Genomic DNA, 22,226 nt, shown 5'->3' with positions numbered 1-22,226 from the left:
TTACAATGAAAACACAACAAAAATTAAATTATAGTTAATATTTCAGAATAATTCCCACCAATACCGTGTAAATTTGTATACATTTGAATGATTCTGATCCATATATTATCTTAGAACTGGCACTAGTAATTGTTTATTTGATTAAAAAATAACTATAATAATGAGCCAGTGTTTTGAACACCTCTTTGAAAGGAACGACTCCTCTTGATCCTATAGATCAGCCATAAATTCCGATGTTAATAATATACATCTAGTATATTAATATGGACGTTATCAATCAGATTTGACGTTTGCAGTGCAGTTTTATAATTGTAATATTTTATTTAATTATTTTGTTGGATTTCATTAAATACATGACGTGCAGGGGTAACTTAAGTTATGACCAATTTAGTACATATTTTGTTTGTGGCAATTAACAACTGAAATTATACAGTTTTGTCTCAATAAATTAGAATATAGTCCATATGTTAATTTGTTTCAGTAGTTCAAGTCAAAAAGTGAAATAACAACATTCCCTACAAAAAAGACTGACATGTTTTAAGAACGTATTCCTAATGATGTTGATGATTATTGCTTACAGCTAATAAAAACAACAAATTCAATATCGCATAAAATGTTACAAATATACACAGAGGAACAAGTGCATCGTCCTCTTACACTATGGACTACACTTCCCAGCATACATTAGTGCATGACGTCACAAGCCCTCATTGGCTGACGAGACGACGCCCTTCCCTCTTCCGTCCCAGTGCTTGAACTCTGAACTGTCATCATTTATCTCACGGAAACATACTGGAGTTGTATCAGCATATTTGTGCTGTTGCGACACAACAACACAATGGCTTCTAACGTCTGCAGCGGCTTGTTACACACACACAGGAGTGTGACACGTTTCGGGAAACTATGGACTAAAAGCGTAACAGCGAATATACTGCGACTTTTCTCAAGTGCAACGCATACGAAAAGTGAACTTGGGAATTCTACTTTGGCTCCACCAGACGTCAGCACTTCTGCGAAAACGGGAACAAGACTGGTAACTCACAATATAACTTATTGCCGTGGAAATAATCACGTGTATTTGGGCATACAATAGTGTCTATTCAAGTAATAATTGCAAAGCCGATGACTGTACTGTATGCAAATAAGCACCCCAAGTTACAGCCCTGTAACTTGGGTTTAGCACTGACATTAAACATGTTTTTTAAATGTGATTTCACATTTAAGAACACACAAATAAATGCAATTCCATGCCCTAAAACTACTAGTAGTTGTGTTAACAGCTGTGTTATGCCAATTTGTTGGAATTTGCAGATTTCTCAGTTGTTTTTTTTAACAAGATGGCCTAAATAGTTTTACGACAAAGTTTTTTGATGAAGTTTATAGTGTGTAACCAAACCCAAGTCTTGTGTTCGCCTTTGTACTAAAAGCGTGATTCAGCAGGAACTGTCAAATAAGGTCACAGAGGCCGCGTGTGACTGAAACGGCTTTTCGTTTCACAATCCCATTTCAATCCAGCAATTTAAAAAGGCCAGTTGGAAAACATAAGGTTGTTTTTTAAAGCCACGTATGTTCAGTTTGAAAAATGCTGGTAATGGTTGTTTACTTAACAAATAAAACAAATCCAAATATTGCATGTTCTCCCCGTGACTGCGTGGGTTCCCTCCGGGTACTCCGGCTTCCTCCCACCTCCAAAGACATGCACTTGGGGATAGGTTGATTGGCAACACTAAATTGGCCCTAGTGTGTGAATGTGAGTGTGAATGTTGTCTGTCTATCTGTGTTGGCCCTGCGATGAGGTGGCGACTTGTCCAGGGTGTACCCCGGCTTCCGCTCGATTGTAGCTGAGATAGGCTCCAGCGCTCCCCGCGACCCCTAAGAGAAGAAGCTAGGGATGTCCGATAATATCGGCCTGCCGATATTATCGGCCGATAAATGCGTTAAAATGTAATATCGGAAATTATCGGTATCGTTTTTTTTATTATCGGTATCGTTTTTTGTTGTTGTTTTTTTTGTTTTTTTTTATTAAATCAACATAAAAAACACAAGATACACTTACAATTAGTGCACCAACCCAAAAAACCTCCCTCCCCCATTTACACTCATTCACACAAAAGGGTTGTTTCTTTCTGTTATTAATATTCTGGTTCCTACATTATATATCAATATATATCAATACAGTCTGCAAGGGTTACAGTCCGTAAGCACACATGATTGTGCGTGCTGCTGGTCCTCTAATAGTACTAACCTTTAACAGTTAATTTTACTAATTTTCATTAATTACTACTTTCTATGTAACTGTTTTTATATTGTTTTGCTTTCTTTTTTATTCAAGAAAATGTTTTTTATTTATTTATCTTATTTTATTAATTTTTTTAAAAAGTACCTTATTTTCATCATACCTGGTTGTCCAAATTAAGCATAATAATGTGTTAATTCCACGACTGCGTATATCGGTTGATATCGGTATCGGTTGATATCGGTATCGGTAATTAAAGAGTTGGACAATATCGGAATATCGGATGTCAGCAAAAAGCCATTATCGGACATCCCGAGAATAAGCGGTAGAAAATGGATGGATGGAATATCAAAATCAGCTTGTGACAGTGTAAGGTGAATTAATTTAGCATGGTTAACCATTGTAAATTAATTCACAAATGTTTACAGTCCACAAATGTGACCTTTTTACTGTCTCGTTCTCAGGAGAGGATGCGAGAGCACAATGTTCCCTTTTCATCATTTCTGACGGACAATTTTGGCCGGAGACACAGTTATTTGCGCATCTCCCTGACTGAGAAATGCAACCTGCGCTGTAAGTTTGCTTGCCATGTCTGTTCTCACTTGATCAACACTTATTTTGAGTTATATTATCATGTTAGTATTGCGTTAAATACTAACAACAAATTTAACTTATCAGACTGACCAAGTGTAACCTCATTACTAACCAAGTGTAACCTGATTATTGAACAATTTTACGGTACATACATTGGACACATTCCGAAAAGAGGCACCGATTGTGTACATACCCCTGCCTAATGTGTAGCTGAAGTGGGTTCGATCTCTGGACAGTGCCCTAACTAACACCCAGCTGTTAGAGCTTTAGATGTGTGCTTTGGGTAATTTGCCCTTTTGGAATACGTAGTGTCCAAATCACGGTAAGTGTGTGTTGAAGCGATCCAAAAATATACATTTTAATAGTTGCATCAATAACTCGCAGATTTTCACTTTTTGAGGATGGCTAGATAACATACCCCCGGCACTAGGTCTACTTTATTGAACTGTTGAACAAATAATTTCATGCTGCCCAAAGAAAAACTACCAGCCCCAGTCAATCCTTCTCACTCCACTAACAAGACTGCATTTGTATTTTGTAAGTGCAGTACTGCACAGTTTGTAGGTATACTCTTGACCCTGTGTAAATCAGATACATTTCTAAATATCTTTATCATTACAGATGTATGTTGGATATTTTTTTCCATTCTGGTCAAATAATGGTTTATATAAATCTTAAGTCCTAAAGTGCCCAAACTAATGACATACATGCTCATGGTGAGTGTATATAAACGTTTGACCGCAACTGTCATGTACAAGTCATGATGTGATCACGCCTTGAACGCCAGAATGTGTTTTGCAATTTTGTGTTTCTTTTCTTCAGTCAACCGTTAAGAGTAAAATGTCTCTCAAACCTAAGTAAATTGTTATATCTTTAACTTGTCTTGTTGTAATTATAAGTTTGCGTTAATATGGCGTGTTAAAAATATTGCTTTACTTCTTATCTCCTCAATCTTAGGTCAGTATTGTATGCCAGAGGAAGGTGTGAAACTGACACCACGAGGCCAATTGCTGTCCACCTTAGAGGTGCTGACTCTAGCACGCCTTTTTGTCAAAGAGGGCGTGGAGAAGATACGCCTTACTGGAGGAGAACCGCTCATCAGACCTGATTTCCTGGATATAATTGGTAAGGCGCTATCAACATGAAGTTTGCAATGTGACTGAAGAAATATGTGTGAAGGAGAAATGATTATTCACACTACATCAAACTTGCCTCATAATGACATATCACAGTATAGATTTAATTAGTGGTATAAGGGAAGTGTCTGCCACAAGGATCACAATTCTGTTACTGATATCAAGGCATGACAAGGCCTAACGATCCAATCAAATAATATAATATAGGAAGTGGAGCATTGAATCCGCACAGTCCATGTCAATACAAGTTCTTCTCTGTCTGACTCCTTAAGCCCTCTAAAAGCTTAACCCCTGATTTCCATAGGATGCGGAACGCCAGCGAAACGTAGCCTCCACGGAACAGCACCGCCATCTGCCATTCGACAATCCCCACGAGTGTTCTGCTGCAGATCTGTCGTGCAACGAAATAGCCCGGCTTTTTACGAGATCTCGCGAATCCGCGCATAATCATGTGATAAAGTAAACAGCACTGAAGTAAACACTGCAGAACGTCTTAAGCTTTGCCGTCCATCAATACCCTTAGGCGGGCGCGTCTGCGACAGCCTTGACTTGACTCGTGAGAAAGACAAATGCTTTGCCTTGCAGAACAACAAATAGATTTTTTTTTGTAGCAAGCAACAACACAACATTAACATCATGTGATGTAGACACATAACTCCCACGAACCACGGCCTTAGTTCACTGGCCCCTGTATCAGCTGGCATCTGACACAGGACCCAATATGTGCACATAGCTGCCCAGTTTATGCCTGTGTATGATTCTTTAATTTTGAACTTTCAGAATATGCATTAAGGTCAAAAAAGGGGAAATTACGTCTGAAAACCTTTTGACAAGTTGACTTCATGTTTGTCTCTGTTCGTTAGGACGTTTCAAAGTGTAAAAAAACGATCCGCCTTGAAGACGGACTATTTTATTTTGAAAGTAAATCGGATCATTTATTTTGTGTTTGTGCATGACTTCCTGTCCAACACAAGCAGATTTTACCTGAATTGATCCGCCGTGTTGCGGCGACCGGCAAACATAGAAGCACTGCGTATAGTTAGCGCATGGATCCGGAGCGGAAACGCCACGGCAGTGCCGTACCGCAGGCTGCGGAAACGGACACATTCATTTGAATAAAAACGGAAAGAGTCCGCCGCCGTGGCGATTACGCACTGCAGCCGTGTTCTCGTTTGAATATTTGCTACTACCTCCAAGATCTGCACCCGTGGCGGCCATCCGCCTCGTCGCAGCCTAGCCCTCGCGGCTCTCGCTGTGGTGCATCCTGTTGAAATCAGGGTTAAGTTGTTAATCTATAATGGGAACAAAAACAACTTTTTGTTGCTCTTCTGTGGTAGGTTTTGCCACACAACTTGCTCTCTAAAGCATACTTGCCAACCCTCCCGGATTTTCCGGGAGACTCCCGAAATTCAGCGCCTCTCCCGAAAACCTCCCGGGATAAATTTTCTCCCGAAATTCAGGCGGACCTGAGTGACGTGTCGACAGCCTGTTTTCACGTCCGCTTTCCCACAATATAAACAGCATGCCTGCCCAATCACGTTATAACTGTAGAATGATCGAGGGCGAGTTCTTGGTTTCTTATGTGGGTTTATTGTTAGGCAGTTTCATTAGCGTCCTCCCAGCGCGGCAACAACACACAACAACAGCAGTCATGTTTTCGTGTACCGTAAAGCAGTTCGTCTGCCGTAAACAGCAATGTTGTGACACTCTTAAACGGGACAATACTGCCATCTACTGTACATGCATATGTGAGAGAGTGCAGTGCACAACTGCGCACACAACAAGGAGACGAAGCAGAATGCATCATCAGAGAGGGTGTTCAGCATGGTTAGAAAAATAGTGACAGAGAATAGAACAAGGATGGACAATTCAACCCTTAACTCAACAATGAGTAGATGAGTGTTATGTGTGTGTATATGTGTAAATAAATGAACACTGAAATTCAAGTATTTCTCTTATATATATATATATATATATATATTTATATATATATATATAAAATAAAGTAAATATATATATATATATAGCTAGAATTCACTGAAAGTCAAGTATTTCTTATATATATATATATATATATATATATATATATATTAGAGATGCGCGGTTTGTGGGCACAACCGCGGAGTCCGCGGATTATCCGCGGATCGGGCGGATGAAATTAAAAAAAATTAGATTTTATCGTCGGGTCGGGTCGGGTCGGGCGGTTGAAATAAAAAAAAATTAGATTTTAAATAGATTCAGGCGGGTGGCAGTTAAACCAATTCAGAAATATATATACATAGTTAAATGTTGTTACCCACATACGAAAAACGAGCAGGCACCTGCTGCATATGCCACAACAGAAGAAAAAAAAAAAAAGAGATGGACACTTTTACGGAGCGGAGAAGGGACGCCTCGCCGGGGTCCGGGACCGAGGCCCCTGCCCCCGAGAGGGCCCCACCGGGAGCCGTAGCTGAGGCGATCCGCGAGAAGGGCCCGACGCACGTCCAGGGTCACCACCGCGCCCACCGCACCGACACCCCGCCTCGTCCGCCTTCGCCGCGGCCGGCGTCACGTGCAGCTTACCTGCCCGCCACCCCCGTGGCCGTGGGCTCGTAACAGGGGTCACTCCGCGCGCTCCGCCCGCGCAGCTTACCTGCCCGCCACCCCTGTTGCCGGGGGCGCGTAACAGGGGTCACTCCGCGCGCAGTGCGCTCACGAAAGGGGTGGGGCTCACCCTGGTTGATTTAGACAGCAGGACGGTGGCCATGAAAGTCGGAACCCGCTAAGGAGTGTATAACAACCCACCTGCCGAAACAACTAGCCCTGAAAATGGATGGCGCTGGAGCGTCGGGCCAATACCCGGCCGTCGCCGGCAGCAAGACGCGCTTGGAGGTGCGCTCAGCGCGGCTCCCATATGATTGCACACTGGTGTGCGTCTGGGTCGTGACAGCGTGGCACGCGAATGTCTGTGCTGCATTGGATCAGTCTCCTTTCTTTAACAGGCAAAAGCTTTATAACCTCACTAATGCCTTGCATCGTCTATATTAGATATATAACAACGGGCGGGTGCGGTTCTGATCAAATGTTACATCGGGTGGATGGCGGATGGTTGACGACTTTCTGATGCGGTTGCGGATGAAATAATTGCCTATCCGCGCATCTCTAATATATATATATATATGAAATACTTGACTTGGTGAATTCTAGCTGTAAATATACTCCTCCCCTCTTAACCACGCCCCCAACCACGCCCCCCCACCCCCACCCCCTCCCGAAATCGGAGGTCTCAAGGTTGGCAAGTATGCTCTAAAGTTTAAAAAAAATGTGGGACGACGATATTCTTGGCTTAACTGTGTATTTGCGCATTTTAGCAAAGTGATTCTCCTTGCTGAGTTATCTCACTCAGTGTTGGTGTTAGATCATGGGCTGCATCAACGGATTTAGCACACTAAAGTTCTTCATTAGTTAGTCTGTATCGGTCTGATAGCAAACTTCAAATGTTACATCAGTATTGCAATCTATAAGGCAGGGTTCCGTAATTCATTTTTACAGATAGCCATACTTTTAGATAGCCAAGTTTCCTCAGCCATGCCAGTTTTGAAAGTTGTTGAATGTGTTGATGTTATTGCTTCTAATTCTTCTGTAACAAAAAGTACAGCCATACAAACCTGATACTAGAGGAAATTGAATTTCCCTTCGGGATTCAAAATTAGTACAATTAACTTATATTTACAGAGTAATCACTTACTAAACGTCACACTCAATGATTTATGGATTTAGTATTCATGCTTGAATGCATGAATTAAGATGTCATTTTGAGTTGTTTCCATACATCTAGAATGGATTAGAAATGCAAAATTATAAAAGATAACTGATATTTTATTTTAAGAATTATCTCATAACATTTTTCCCATTTATATTGTCACATCAAGCATGTTTATATTATTAAATTTACCTGTTCAAACATTTATTTGAATTCTTGTTTCTGCAAGTTGACACCTGACTGGGTTTTAACCAAACAAGCCAAAGTGTTGAAATTAGGACTGGTTGGTTGAGAAGTGCTGGTCTGTCAGCAATAATTTCAATAATAAATAACACCTTACCCTTTGGGGCTTAATATTGAATGAGAGTTCAAATAAAACAAATGCAAGTATTGTGGAGCTTCAACGTTTCTAAATATGCTTGTGACATTTGTGACGTTACCGGATGCCCAACCATCAAACACACAATGTCATGTTTGATGGTTTTTGGTTTTCTCGCATTTAGATTTCCAGATTAGGCTGGTTCTATAAAACGTGTCTAATTTGAGGAATATGTAAGAATGTTTTACTTTATAAAAAAATATATAAAGTATATAACTATTTGGTAAATGCTGGATTAAGACATTTGTCCAAGTTCTCCTTTTTAATGTTTCCTTTACACATTGTCTGGCCTTTGTAGCAGAGCTGAAGAAGTTGGAGGGTCTAAAGACCATTGCGGTGACAACAAATGGCATAAACCTGGCCAGACTTTTGCCTCCATTGAAAGATGCAGGCCTTAACCTGATCAACATCAGTTTGGATACGCTCGTACCTGCTAAGTTTGAGTTCATTGTCAGGCGAAAAGGTATGTTTGTCTTTTTATTTTAAAGGGCAAAAGTTTAAGATTTGATGGGACGTTGTGGTTTGGGCTAGTTTAATATTAACACTATCTAAAGCTTATAAACTCCATCTAGCGAGGAAAGAAAGTGACGACCTGTCCAAAGAACACACAGATGGACCTACAAAGATATATGGTACATAGAAAAGGGCTGTTTTGCGAAAAAAGCAACAGTTTAAACTTTCTTTTATTAAAACACAATCATTAACACACTGAGCCCTGAGCCAGGAATACGTTTATAAGTGTCACAGTGCGGGTGTGGTAGCCTGGAAGTTGGATACTAATGAGCAAGGAGTAGCAGCAGTAAATGTGCAGCTCATACAAATGGTTTGACTAGCCAAACAACCAGAACAACAATGTTTTCGCCCCAGGCCAGATGGTCATGACAGAAAATGATTTAAAATTACTGCATTAAACAATATTTTCTCTTGTTTAAACTTCCATCTTCTTTTTCACAGGGTTCCACAAGGTCATGGAAGGCATTGAAAAAGCCATTGAGATGGGCTACAACCCAGTCAAGGTATTTGGGGTGTCTTTTTTTAAAACCCTTGTTTTCGTTTACGCTAATCATTGCTTACCGGCAGGTTTCAGGGAAGCACGATAATAGAAATTTGAACCAATACCACTAATTTTCAGACCTTTGCAACCAAAAACGATAACTAATATTTATGAACAAAATATTTTTGTGAGAATAAATTAATTTAACAGTTCACAGTAACCTTTTTCATTATTATTACACACTTTTGTTTAGTCTTGGTTTTACACTTTACAGCCCCACATTTGTGACCTAAGAAGTTTCTTGGTTTGTTTGATGCCGTGTGTTCCCTGCTGTAGGTCAACTGTGTGGTCATGCGAGGCCTCAATGAAGATGAGCTGCTGAATTTTGTAGCTCTGACCGAGACAAAGCCTCTGGAAGTGCGCTTCATTGAATACATGCCATTCGATGGTGAGTCTGCACAAAAAAGTAGAAAAAAAACACCAAGAGTGTGTAGGTTTGAAACATTGTGAAACACAAACCTTCTGTAGACATCAATCAATCAAAGTATATTTATATAGCCCTAAATCACAAGTGTCTCAAAGTGCTGCACAAGCCACAACGACATCCTTGGCTCAGATCCCACATCAGGGCAAGGAAAAACTCAACCCAATGGGCTACAATGAGAAACCTTGAAGGGGACCGCAGATGTGAGACCCCCCCCCTGGGCGACCAGTGCAATGGACGTCGAGTGGATCTAGTTAATAGTGTGAGAGTCCAGTCCATAGTGGGGCCAGCCGGAGATCATCTTGAGTGGAGACAAGTCAACATAACAGAGACGTCCCCAACTGATGCACAGATGAGTGGTCCACCCCATGTCCCGACTTTGAAACAGCTAGCGATTCATCTGTGGTCACCTAATCTGTGCCCCCCCTCTCCTTCATGGAGAGGGGGGCAGAGCAGAAGAGACGGCAGATCAACTGGTCTAAAAGGAGGTCTATTTCAAGGCTTGAGTATACAAATGAGTTTTAAGATGGGACTTAAATGCTTCTACTGAGGTAGCATCTCAAACTGTTACCGGGAGGGCATTCCAGAGTACTGGAGCCCGAATGGAAAACGCTCTATAGCCCGCAGACTTTTTTGGGGCTCTGGGGATCAGTAATAAGCTGGAGTTCTTTGAACGCAGATTTCTTGCCGGGACATATGGTACAATACAATCAGCGAGATAGGATGGAGCTAGACCATTTAGTATTTTATACGTAAGTAGTAAAACCTTAAAGTTGCATCTTAAGTGCACAGGAAGCCAGTGCAAGTGAGCCAGTATAGGCGTAATATGATCAAACTTTCTTGTTCTTGTCAAAAGTCTAGAAGCCGCATAAGATGGCATAATTGTTTGCCCGTGTGTGTAGTTTTTGTCAAGGTTGCAAAAAGTACATCTTACTCCTCACCCAAAGTACAAGCTTTCTACACTACCAGAGTCCCACAAGTGACTGACATTGGTAGTTCAGCCAGAAAGCTGGGTTACTGGGTGTTTTCCTCACATCAACTCTTTTTTTGTGCAGGCAACAAATGGAACTTCAAGAAGATGGTGAGCTACCAGGAGATGTTGGATCACATCAGGCAGCAGTGGCCTGACCTAGAAATGCTTCAAACTGGACACACTGACACTGCCAAGGTATTCAGTTGTGTTACTTAGAAGTTAGAACGTCACCAAAATGGGTCATATTTTTTTATTATCGGTATATATTTTATGCTTCCACCTCAAGTAAAAGTTAGGTTTTATTGTTATCGTTAATATTACTATGTCAACATCCATTCAGTTGCTTGTATATCAGAATAAACATTGACAATTTAATGTGATTATAGTAAATTAAACGCCATGAACACTGATTATAATACAAAAATAAAGTGAAGGTTGTCCTGACAAGCAATAAACAAACGCACAAATGCCTTCAGTGGTTTCTCACTAATGCTTGACATTTGTCTGACAGACATTCAAGGTGCCTGGCTTCAAAGGGCAGGTTGGATTCATCACCTCCATGTCTGATCATTTCTGTGGCTCCTGTAACCGTTTACGCATCACTGCAGACGGCAACCTCAAGGTAATAACTGTGCATATGCATGTATGTGTGTTTGTGTGTTTTTGTGTCCATCGTACTCATACCATCTGTCGTTAGGTGTGTTTGTTCGGTAACTCGGAGGTGTCGCTCCGAGATGTGTTGCGCTCTGGAGCGTCTGAGGAAGAGCTGCTGCAAATCATCGGCGCTGCTGTGGGCAGGAAGAAGAAGCAACATGCAGGTAAGTTTGTTTACTATTGCTGCTGTTTTGCAGTGTTGGCAGACTGTTAATTGTATTACCCCACCACCTCTTCTTTTTCAGGCATGTTCAATATCTCCCAAATGAAGAACAGACCTATGATCCTCATCGGTGGGTGACACTTTGACTGTACGTACAAACTCACAAACAAACTCCGTCTATCATTTACTTATTTGTGTCACACCTTCTGAATTCTCCAACAATTAACAGGTCAGAAAATATTTAAATACATTTGCAACCACAAATTAATTTTACAGTATAGCCGCAGGTTTTTTGCCATTTGCTGTGGTTAGGATCCAAGACCCCTGAAAACAACATCAACCCGCTAATAATGGACGCAGTACCTATTTTTTACACACCAAGCCCAATAATACACCTCACACACTAATAAGATGATGATGACTGATAGACGAACAGATGGAACAGCAGTCTACCCCAACTTTTATTATCAAAATAGCCATTTTGCCCTCTCTTACACTAAAGAAAAATAGCCTGTAGCCGCGAAACATAACACAGCTTATAAACTTTTAAAAGTGCTAATCTTTATAAAATTCAATCAAACTAGTACCTACAGGAACAAAATCCAACAGGCAGAAGTGCATTGTGTATGTGTAAGGGATACCAGCTGGTGGTTAAACCTCACTCACGCCTTAAGAGTGCCAATGCACAATCAAGCGACATTCCCTGACTTTTAGCCCGATGGCTAGCGACTAGCGAGGCTTCCATCTGTGCTTGCCTTGTTTGAAATACATTACTATTATTATGTTTATTAATTATCCTACTGCCAGGGCCATCTCTGGTGTTTAACCGAACACAGGTACTGTACTCCCACTCCCTTTGCATCCTCGCGCTCATTCAATCATACGTCAGATGTCAGCCTGGATGCATCCACAGACTTGGAGACAATCTGAAATGATAAACTTTTCTTTTTTTTTTTTTTAATGCCTATTTTCCTTACTACGCTGTTTAAAAAAGATCTCACAGCTCTACAAAAGGAGTCACAACATGGAGGCTAAGGAGCAGCATGTGGCTCTGAAGTCATGGTTTGTCTACCCCTGGTCTAGTCTTTAGCCTGGTCCTAATGGTCAGACATTAACATTTTGTTTACATCACTGCAACTTTTGAGGCCTGTAACAAAGTCGATTCTCGAAAGCTGTTTTTTATGCTTTATTAACTTATACAGTCCCTCATTTATTGCTGTTAATTAATTACGGACTTGACCGTGATGAATGAATTTCCGCGAAGTAGGAATCAATAATTACAAATCTAATATTTTCATAGCTAGAACATAAAAAATGCTTTGAGTAATAAAATAAAACCCCTTAGTCACTTTTACACTTTTTTATTCCAATATAGTAATGCTGCCTGAGGCTCAGCCAATCATACTGAATAGCGCTTTCTGATTGTTTTGGTCTCTTCAAGTAGAATAAGCTTGAAAAAAATCTACGAGATGGTGAAGCCACACCACATTCATTATTGACTTGAGGTGTATGAAATGGGTTTTTGGAAAAGAAAAAACAACTTCTTCGTAAAGAAAATGCACGAATAGACGGGTTGTTCCACAATTAAAAATAATTGAGAAAGCTGTGAACATGTGCTGTGGACATGTGCACTCTTTGCTAACGGGCTTTCTTGACTGATGTCCAGTTCTTGAACAGACAGCACTTCCATCTAAAGGCAACCAGATTGTTTTCACATTCCCAGCGTTTAAAAAAAACAAAAAAACATTTCTCTCTCCTACTGTGTCTTTCAGGTAGAACGATGGTCCTGAACAGAGAGAACCTTATGTGCCTTCAAGATGTAACTGCTTCAGCACACCATTTCTGCTTTAGAAACTTAACGAGTGAAGGCTACTATCTTAAAGACAAGAAAGACACCCCACATGAAACTGAGCACTTAATTAATGCAGAAGACCACTTGGATGAGATTAGTGGTGGTCAATCTCCCCCCATTATTTACTTTAGCTCTGTGAGTTACACAACCCGAACTAATGTGAGTTTTGGGTGCTTACCCACTTTGAAGAGACAATTACTAATGAATACCAAAGTAAACTGGACACAACTTAGCGTGGGCCAATATCACAATTACACTTCCAGCCAAGACTTCCAACTCACAACCTCTCAATCTACAAGTGATGCAAGCAGCCCTCATCTGGATGATAGACCAGAAGCCCAACTGACGCACACAGATGCCCAAGGCCGAGCAAACATGGTGAATGTTGGTCGCAAAGTCCCCACACGGCGAGTAGCCACAGCCCGCGCCACCGTGCTTTTGGGACCCAGTGCTTTTGGACTCCTGCAGGATAACCAGCTGGCTAAGGGCGACGCTCTTGCCGTGGCCCAGTTGGCCGGCATCATGGGCTCGAAACAGACCTCAACTCTCATCCCACTGTGTCACCCTCTCCCTTTAGAGCACACCTCGGTCACCCTGGAACTGGACGGGCTGCGGAACGCCGTGGTCATTACGGCAACGTGTCGCACCACTGGCAGGACGGGAGTCGAGATGGAGGCTTTGACTGCAGTTTCTGTAGCAGCGCTGACTGTATATGACATGTGCAAGGCTGTGAGTCAAGACATTATCATCACTGACATCAAACTGCTGAGTAAGACTGGCGGGAAGAAGGACTTTCAGCGACCATAACCTTGAATTAAAAATTTGACACGTCAGTGATAGTGCTCTAAGTTACTTATCAAGGTGAGAAACTGAGTGGGAATCTCTGGTACTGCTATAAACTGGTTCAAGTCCTAGCTTGAGAACAGGACATACTTTGTTGTAATTGGTAAGTGTCTAATACCAAATGGCTATTCCACACAGGTCAATCCTGGGACCCCTATTGTTCAATTTGTACATGCTGCCATAAGGCCAGCTAATACGCAGCTACAGTGTGTTATACCACAACTATGCAGATGACTGATCTTTGTGTCACTGATGAGAAGAGAACATTGGCCTGTTGATTCACTTTGTCATAGCATCAAACTGATAAGTGTGTGGATGAAAAATAATTTTCTTCAGCTAAACTTAGACCTAACTGAAATCATTGTCTCTGGCCCACAGAAGGAGAGAGAAAATGTTACATTTAGATCCCCTTGCTGAAAATGTATTTAGGTTAGAAATTTAGAGTGATAACAGCCTCAGACTTGACATACAATCAATAATGTGAGCAGTGTTTTACTACCTAAAAGATGTTGCCAAAATCAAAGAAGTGTCTAAATGAGAAAAGACTAATCCATGCATTTGTCTTCAGCAGGCTGGACTGGTGTAATGGTATCACTGCGCTCTCTAAACAAGCTATAAAGCAGCGCATCCAAAATGATGCTGCTCGAGCACTGACTAGAACCAGGAAATACAACCATTTTAGTCCAGTGCAGTGCACTGGCTTCCTGATGCTCAGAGAAAATACTTTATAAAACAGCTCTGCTTCTGTACACATATTTGTGTGGTCTTGCGCCAAAGTAAATCTCTGACATGTTAGAGCCATTTGAACCATCTCTGAGAAACTCTGGGAGTGATCTCCTGCTGCTGCCTTGAGTCAGGACGGCATATGGTGAGGCTGCTTTTCAGTTTTATCCTTCTAAAATCTGGAAACAGTGATTCAGAGGTTGTGAGACAAACCTTACTTTGGAAGTATTGAAATCAATAATTCATGATTATTTTTATGATTTTACCATATCTGCCTTGCAATCTGTAATGCACTTTGAATTGCCTTGTGTACGAATTATGCTCTATAAATAAATACATTTGCCTTGGCTATCTTTGAATCTATGCAGGAACTAAACCGTGTTATAGTTTTGTACTTCAAAAATCTCTGCCATCATATAACATATTTTCATGCTAAAAAAAAAAGTGAGAATTATGTAATGTAATTTCTCCACAGTTAATCAAGCTGTTGAAAAAGTGTTTACTTTGATATGGATTTTTTGTAATTAAAATACCTGAGTGAAGCAAGCAAACAATGTTCTGATCTAGAGTCAAACTTGCCACATTATTAGATACACAGCAAAAAATGTGCATTATAAATGCAAGACCTTTACAAAAGTAATATTACATTTGTATTTTGTAGTGGTGTTGAATTGTCCTATAATAGACTGACCATACGTCCTCTTTTGCGGGGCTGTCCAGGCGGAGTTTCTTAAATGCCTCAAATGTCCGGCATTTTGAGTTAGGCTTGCGTGCATTTTCAATGTACGTTCAGGGTTAAGAAGGGGTTAAAAACAAAACAAATTATGAAGGTGCGCACACGCAGCAGCATTCGTGAGGGAGGGGCAGCTAGAGACAGAGAGCGAGGGATTGATTGATTGATTGAAACTTTTATTAGTAGATTGCACAATACAGTACATGACCACTAAATGGTAACACCCGAATACGTTTTTCAACTTGTTTAAGTCGGGGTCCACGTTAATCAATTCATGTTAAAGGGAGTGGAGAGACAGACAAGACACCCGGTTTGCTTGTTTTTTTTATTGTATCGATTATCGCTTTCCGCCAGTGTTTTGTTTTGTTTATATTTGCCGGGTCAAATTTCCGTCCCCTTTTTTTGCTTTTTTATTTTGATTCGCCAAAAGTTTTTTCAATGACAACTACTGCCTCAGTTTGCACTCGGACAAGTTTACCGCGAGAGGCTGTCAAAATAAAGACTTCATGGTAAACACTAAGATGAGTGTAAAGTCAACATGTTTAACTCCAGTAAATGAGTTATTTTAATCTTTGTGAGTCCATGGAAACTTCACTTTTATCTCCCTCTGGATCCACATCATTCGAGGATGGAGACAGGTTAGCTGTTAGCTTCAAGCTAACCAGCTCCCGAGCAGACTCCTCCACCCCAAAAACATACTTTGCAGGTCAAACAACGGGGCAATTGTTTGCCTTTTGAAGTGTTAATGTGCGAGGAGCGTTCAAAATGAGTCTCTTGAAGAGGTGGCTGACAAGATGGCATCGCTGACAGTGACGTCATCACCGTCATTGTTTATTGAAGCAGAGATGGTGAGAAACCTTGGAGTTCACCCATGGAACTTTAGTTATGGTTAGAGTTCAGGTGTTGTTTGAAGGACACATTCAGGTGTTGTGTGTTGCGTCAAAAAGCCACGGATGTAGAGATACCGCTCCTTTGCTGATTCAAAAACAAAGTCTGAATGCCATTAAAACAATTAGCTCCATCTTTTCACACACCTACTTCGACTCCCGTCCGTACTCGCGACTGCAGCACATTTACTAGCATTTAATAATTAGTGTCAATCTGTTATCTTCCATCAGCAGATGCACGGGTTAACTATTATAGTTAGTTGGTTTACTAAATACAACACAACGGTTACTCCGTCTACAATGATATCAGAACATAAATGCAATCGCACACAAATTTAGAAGAAGCTATTAATTCTTAAAATAAAAGTCGTTGGGTTTGAAAACGTACACGACTTCTGTACCGATAGAGGGCGCCAGTGAGAAATTGGCTTTTCCAAATTCCAATTGAAACACAAAACTGGAGAAGGAAGTGGAACTTTCAAAGTAAAATGTTTCTAAACAAGAGTCTCCATATTAAACATTAATCGTTCTCAACACAACGTTATGTTTTGTTTAGCTAAACACACACGAGCTCCTGATTATCTATAAATTTAAGTTATTGTAAATGCGTTTTTAAAATCTGCGATCCAATGTCGTTGAGGCTTTTCAAGAAAAATTGCTGTGCTGCAGTTCCCTTGAAAACCACTGTGTGGCAGCAAATACACTTCCAAAGAGAAACAAGAAATCAAAACCAATCACTTTGATATTGAAGTCAACACTGAATGTATAGTTTCAGTGCTCAAATGGGACTAATTTAGTGAGTTGAAATCTCCCACATGAAGAAAATATTTCGACAATATCTGATCAAAAATTTCCAGGTAGCTCGGGTCTAAAGTCTTATTGTTAACATTGTTTTATTAGTTATACATTATAAATATGAACTTCTCTTACTGCTAACCCATAATGACTATACAGATTTTACCTCGCCACATATATAAATATTGCAGGGTTTTTTTTTCAAAATAAATTTAAAACTAATTTACAATGTTTTGTTCCTAATTAGCAAAACTGCATATATATATAATATTTTTTATAAACACATTTTTATTTTGAATTTGTTTACACTTTGTGTATGATTTTTTAAAACTGTAATTTATATAAATACTGTATATATTTGTGATTGGATGAATTTTAAATTATTGTGTAGTTTATATATATATATATATATATATATATATATATATGTGTATATGTGCGTGCGTGCGTGCATGTATATATGTATCTTATTCATGTACATGTATGTATGTATGTGTATATATGTATGTGTATGTATGTAAGTGTATATATGTATGTATGTAGGTGTATATGTATGTGTGTGTGTGTGCATATATACATACACATTCATGTACACACACACACACACACACACACACACACACACACATATATATATATATATATATATATATATATATATACATATATACACACACACATACACATATATACATACATATACAAATATATACATACATATACACATTTATATACATATTCACATATGCATATATATCTCTATATATGCATATACATACACATATGTATATATTATGTATATATATACATATATATGCATATGTGTGTATATATATAAGTATGTGTATATGTATGTGTGTGTATATGCATGTATATATTTATGTATGTATAAATGCATATATATGTATGTATATGTGTATATATAAGTATATGTGTATGTATATATATATATATACATATATATGTATGTACTGTATATGTGTATATATAAGTATATTTGTATACATACATATGTGTATATGTGTGTGTATATATAAATGTGTGTGTGTATGTATATATATACATACATACACACATATATATACATACACACACATATATATACACAAACCCCATTTCCATATGAGGTGGGAAATTGTGTTAGATGTAAATATAAACGGAATACAATGATTTGCAAATCATTTTCAACCCATATTCAGTTGAATATGCTACAACGACAACATATTTGATGTTCAAACTGATAAACATTAACTTTTGAATTTGATGCCAGCAACACGTGACAAAGAAGTTGGGAAAGGTGGCAATAAATACTGATAAAGTTGAGGAATGCTCATCAAACACTTATTTGGAACATCCCACAGGTGTGCAGGCTAATTGGGAACAGGTGGGTGCCATGATTGGGTATAAAAACAGCTTCCCAAAAATGCTCAGTCTTTCACAAGAAAGGATGGGGCGAGGTACACCCCTTTGTCCATAACTGCGTGAGCAAATAGTCAAACAGTTTAAGAACAACGTTTCTCAAAGTGCAATTGCAAGAAATTTAGGGATTTCAATATCTACGGTCCATAAAATCATCAAAAGGTTCAGAGAATCTGGAGAAATCACTCCACGTAATCGGCATGGCTGGACACCAACATTGAATGACCGTGACCTTCGATCCCTCAGACGGCACTGTATCAAAAACCGACATCAATCTCTAAAGGATATCACCACATGGGCTCAGGAACACTTCAGAAAATCACTGTCACTAAATACAGTTGGTCGCTACATCTGTAAGTGCAAGTTAAAGCTCTACTATGCAAAGCGAAAGCCATTTATCAACAACATCCAGAAACGCCGCCGGCTTCTCTGGGCCCGAGATCATCTAAGATGGACACATACAAAGTGGAAAAGTGTTCTGTGGTCTGACGAGTCCACTTTTCAAATTGTTTTTGGAAATATTCGACATCGTGTCATCCGGACCAAAGGGGAAGCGAACCATCCAGACTGTTATTGACGCAAAGTTGAAAAGCCAGCATTTGTGATGGTATGGGGGTGCATTAGTACCCAAGGCATGGGTAACTTACACATCTGTGAAGGCACCATCAATGCTGAAAGGTACATACAGGTTTTGGAACAACATATGCTGCCATCTAAGCGCCGTCTTTTTCATGGACGCCCCTGCTTATTTCAGCAAGACAATGCCAAGCCACATTCAGCACGTGTTACAACAGCGTGGCTTCGTAAAAAAAGAGTGCAGGTACTTTCCTGGCTCGCCTGCAGTCCAGACCTGTCTCCCATCGAAAATGTGTGGTGCATTATGAAGCGTAAAATACGACACCGGAGACAAAACGACTGAAGCTCTACATAAAACAAGAATGGGAATGAATTTCACTTTCCAAGCTTCAACAATTAGTTTCATCAGTTCCCAAACATTTATTGAGTGTTATTAAAAGAAAAGGTGATGTAACACAGTGGTGAACATGCCCTTTCCCAACTACTTTGGCAAGTGTTGCAGCCATGAAATTCTAAGTTAATTATTATTTGCACAAAAAAAAGTAAAGTTTATGAGTTTGAACATCAAATATCTTGTCTTTGTAGTGCATTCAATTGAATATGGGTTGAAAAGGATTTGCAAATCATTGTATTCGGCTTTTATTTACATCTAACACAATTTCCCAACTCATATGGATGTTGAAATCCCTAAATTTCTTGCAATTACACTTTGAGAAACATTGTTCTTAAACTGTTTGACTATTTGCTCACGCAGTTGTGGACAAAGGGGTGTACGTTGCCCCATCCTTTCTTGTGAAAGACTGAGCATTTTTTTGGGAAGCTGTTTTTATAACCAATCATGGCACCCACCTGTTCCCAATTAGCCTGCATATGTGTGGGATGTTCCAAATAAGTGTTTGATGAGCATTCCTCAACTCTATCAGTATTTATTGCCACCTTTCCCAACTTCTTTGTCACGTGATGCTGGCATCAAATTCTAAAGTTAATGATTATTTGCAAAAAAAAATTTTTTATCAGTTTGAACATCAAATATATTGTCTTTGTAGCATATTCAACTGAATATGGGTTGAAAATGATTTGCAAATCATTGTATTCCGTTTATATTTACATCTAACACAATTTCCCAACTCATATGGAAACGGGGTTTGTATATGTGTATGTATATATGTATATATATGCATATATGTGCATATGTATATGTATGTATATGTGTGTATATATAAATGTGTGTGTATGTATATATATATACACACATACATACATACATACATATATATACATGCACAGTGCACACACATATACTGTACATACACACACACATATATATACACACATATACATACATTTACACATATATACATACATATACACATTTATATACATATTCACATATATACATATGCAGGCACGTGCACACATAGGGCCCTATGGGTGCTTGAGCCCCTGCCCTTTTTTGCCTCGTCTTAAAAAGTGCCCTCTGCCTGTGTGTGTGTGTGTGTGTTTTTTCTTTAAACAACATTAATAAATTCCTGTCATGGATGTAAAACAAACAACAACAAAAAACAGCGGTACAAAAACTCCACATTTTCTTGTAATACCGGGTTGTTTGAGCCTGCCGCTTCCGCCAGAAAGAGAGAGAGAGAGGGCGAGTGAGTGAGTAAGTGAGAGGAGAGAGAGCCAACTGCGGCCCTGAGGAGACGTGACAGTGGAGCAACTTGAACCTGTGAGTTATGGTCTAGTCGCCGTCCACTTATTCAGCATCTAATATGGGTAATATTTCAGAAAAACGCTGTATTATTCTATTATTCAATGTGTCAGCTTCTGGTTTTGCCGGACGTCGGAGCACGGCGCATCAATTGAGCACGGCACATCAATTCCGCACAGAGCAGAGCGGATCGTGCGGGACAGGAAGTAGTGTAGAAAATACAAAATAAAACACTGGGTTAATTTTCAAAATAAAATGCACTGTGTTTACGGCGGATCACATTTCTCTCACAGTAGAGGTTTAGATATAAAGTTTATTGTGACTTTGCTATTACTGTGTGGGTTAACAAAATAATAATAATAATAATGATAATAATAACAATAATAATACAATCAATAATGATAATGATAATAATAATAATAATAATAATAATGATAATAATAACAATAATAATACAATCAATAATGATAATGATAATAATAATTATTATTATTATTATTAATAATAATAATAATAATTTCAGCATTCTGGGGATATAAGATGTAGGTTATCTGTTAGGAATATTACCATCTGTATTTAAACTTGATTCATGTTGATTATGCCTGCAGCACAATGCCAAAAAAAGAAAGGATACAGAAAAGGAAGGAGAAGGAGCGCCAGGAAGCAGCTAAGGGTAGCAGACCTCTTAATGCATGGCTAAAACCAAGTACTAGCACCAGAATTCAAGAAAGACCACAGACCTCAGAAAGTGTCACACCTGAGAGAGAGGCAGAGACCTTAGAAGCAACACCTGAGAGAGAGGAGGAGGAGAGTGTAGAAGCAACACCTGAGAGAAAAGAGGCTTTAGATGCAACTCCTGACACAGAGGAAACCATAGAAATCCCGGTAAATGTTGGGGAGGAAGAATCCACAGGAAGGGAGGCAGATGATACTACTGCAGAGGAAGCCATAGATGAGGGGGAAGTTGAAGGAGCTACAAGTGATGTAGGAGAAGAGGTCTTATCAAATATTGCAGTATAGTATAGTTGTATAGTTAGCTTCCTATTAGCAAATTTAATTTTACATCAATTTCCATATTGTGGAAAGGACCAAAAAAAAATGTTCTGCCCTTTTCTGACTTTGAGGCCCTGCCCCTCTATGATCATGTGCACGTCCCTGTACATATGTATATATATGCATATATTTAGATATGCATATATATATATACACATATATGTATATATCAGTGACGTGCGGTGAGGTTCATGGCTGGTGAGGCACTGACTTCATCACAGTCAGATTTACAAACATATGAACCCTAAAGAGTATCTTATTCACCATTTGATTGGCAGCAGT

At 39.4% G+C, this 22,226-nt stretch overlaps 1 protein-coding gene across 2 annotated transcripts; it reads left to right on the top strand.

The window, feature by feature from the left end:
• Positions 1-744: 744 nt before the first annotated feature.
• Positions 745-15,125, top strand: mocs1 (molybdenum cofactor synthesis 1). Of its 2 annotated transcripts, none has more exons than XM_061968478.1 (11): positions 745-1,033; positions 2,701-2,809; positions 3,788-3,955; positions 8,389-8,553; positions 9,045-9,106; positions 9,421-9,532; positions 10,624-10,736; positions 11,053-11,163; positions 11,239-11,359; positions 11,441-11,488; positions 13,131-15,125. In XM_061968478.1, the coding sequence occupies exons 1-11, from the start codon at positions 839-841 to the stop codon at positions 14,015-14,017; spliced, it is 2,091 nt and encodes a 696-aa protein (XP_061824462.1). In that variant the 5' UTR covers positions 745-838; the 3' UTR covers positions 14,018-15,125. The 2 variants fall into 2 exon arrangements, with proteins under 2 accessions (XP_061824462.1, XP_061824463.1); XM_061968479.1 differs by having other exon boundaries at positions 11,441-11,506; positions 13,131-13,279.
• Positions 15,126-22,226: the final 7,101 nt, after the last annotated feature.

Source organism: Nerophis lumbriciformis, linkage group LG08 (genome assembly GCF_033978685.3).
Source record: "Nerophis lumbriciformis linkage group LG08, RoL_Nlum_v2.1, whole genome shotgun sequence".
Lineage (NCBI taxonomy): Eukaryota > Metazoa > Chordata > Actinopteri > Syngnathiformes > Syngnathidae > Nerophis > Nerophis lumbriciformis.
This window is presented reverse-complemented; position numbering and strand designations above follow the sequence as displayed.

Excerpts from the sequence above, each read along its gene's own strand:
- mocs1 (XM_061968478.1), top strand. The coding sequence starts at position 839 with ATGGCTTCTAACGTCTGCAGCGGCTTGTTACACACACACAGGAGTGTG. Across the intron at positions 3,956-8,388 it reads TGATTTCCTGGATATAATTG|CAGAGCTGAAGAAGTTGGAG; the intron begins GTAAGGCGCTAT and ends TGGCCTTTGTAG. Across the intron at positions 11,489-13,130 it reads CAGACCTATGATCCTCATCG|GTAGAACGATGGTCCTGAAC; the intron begins GTGGGTGACACT and ends TGTGTCTTTCAG.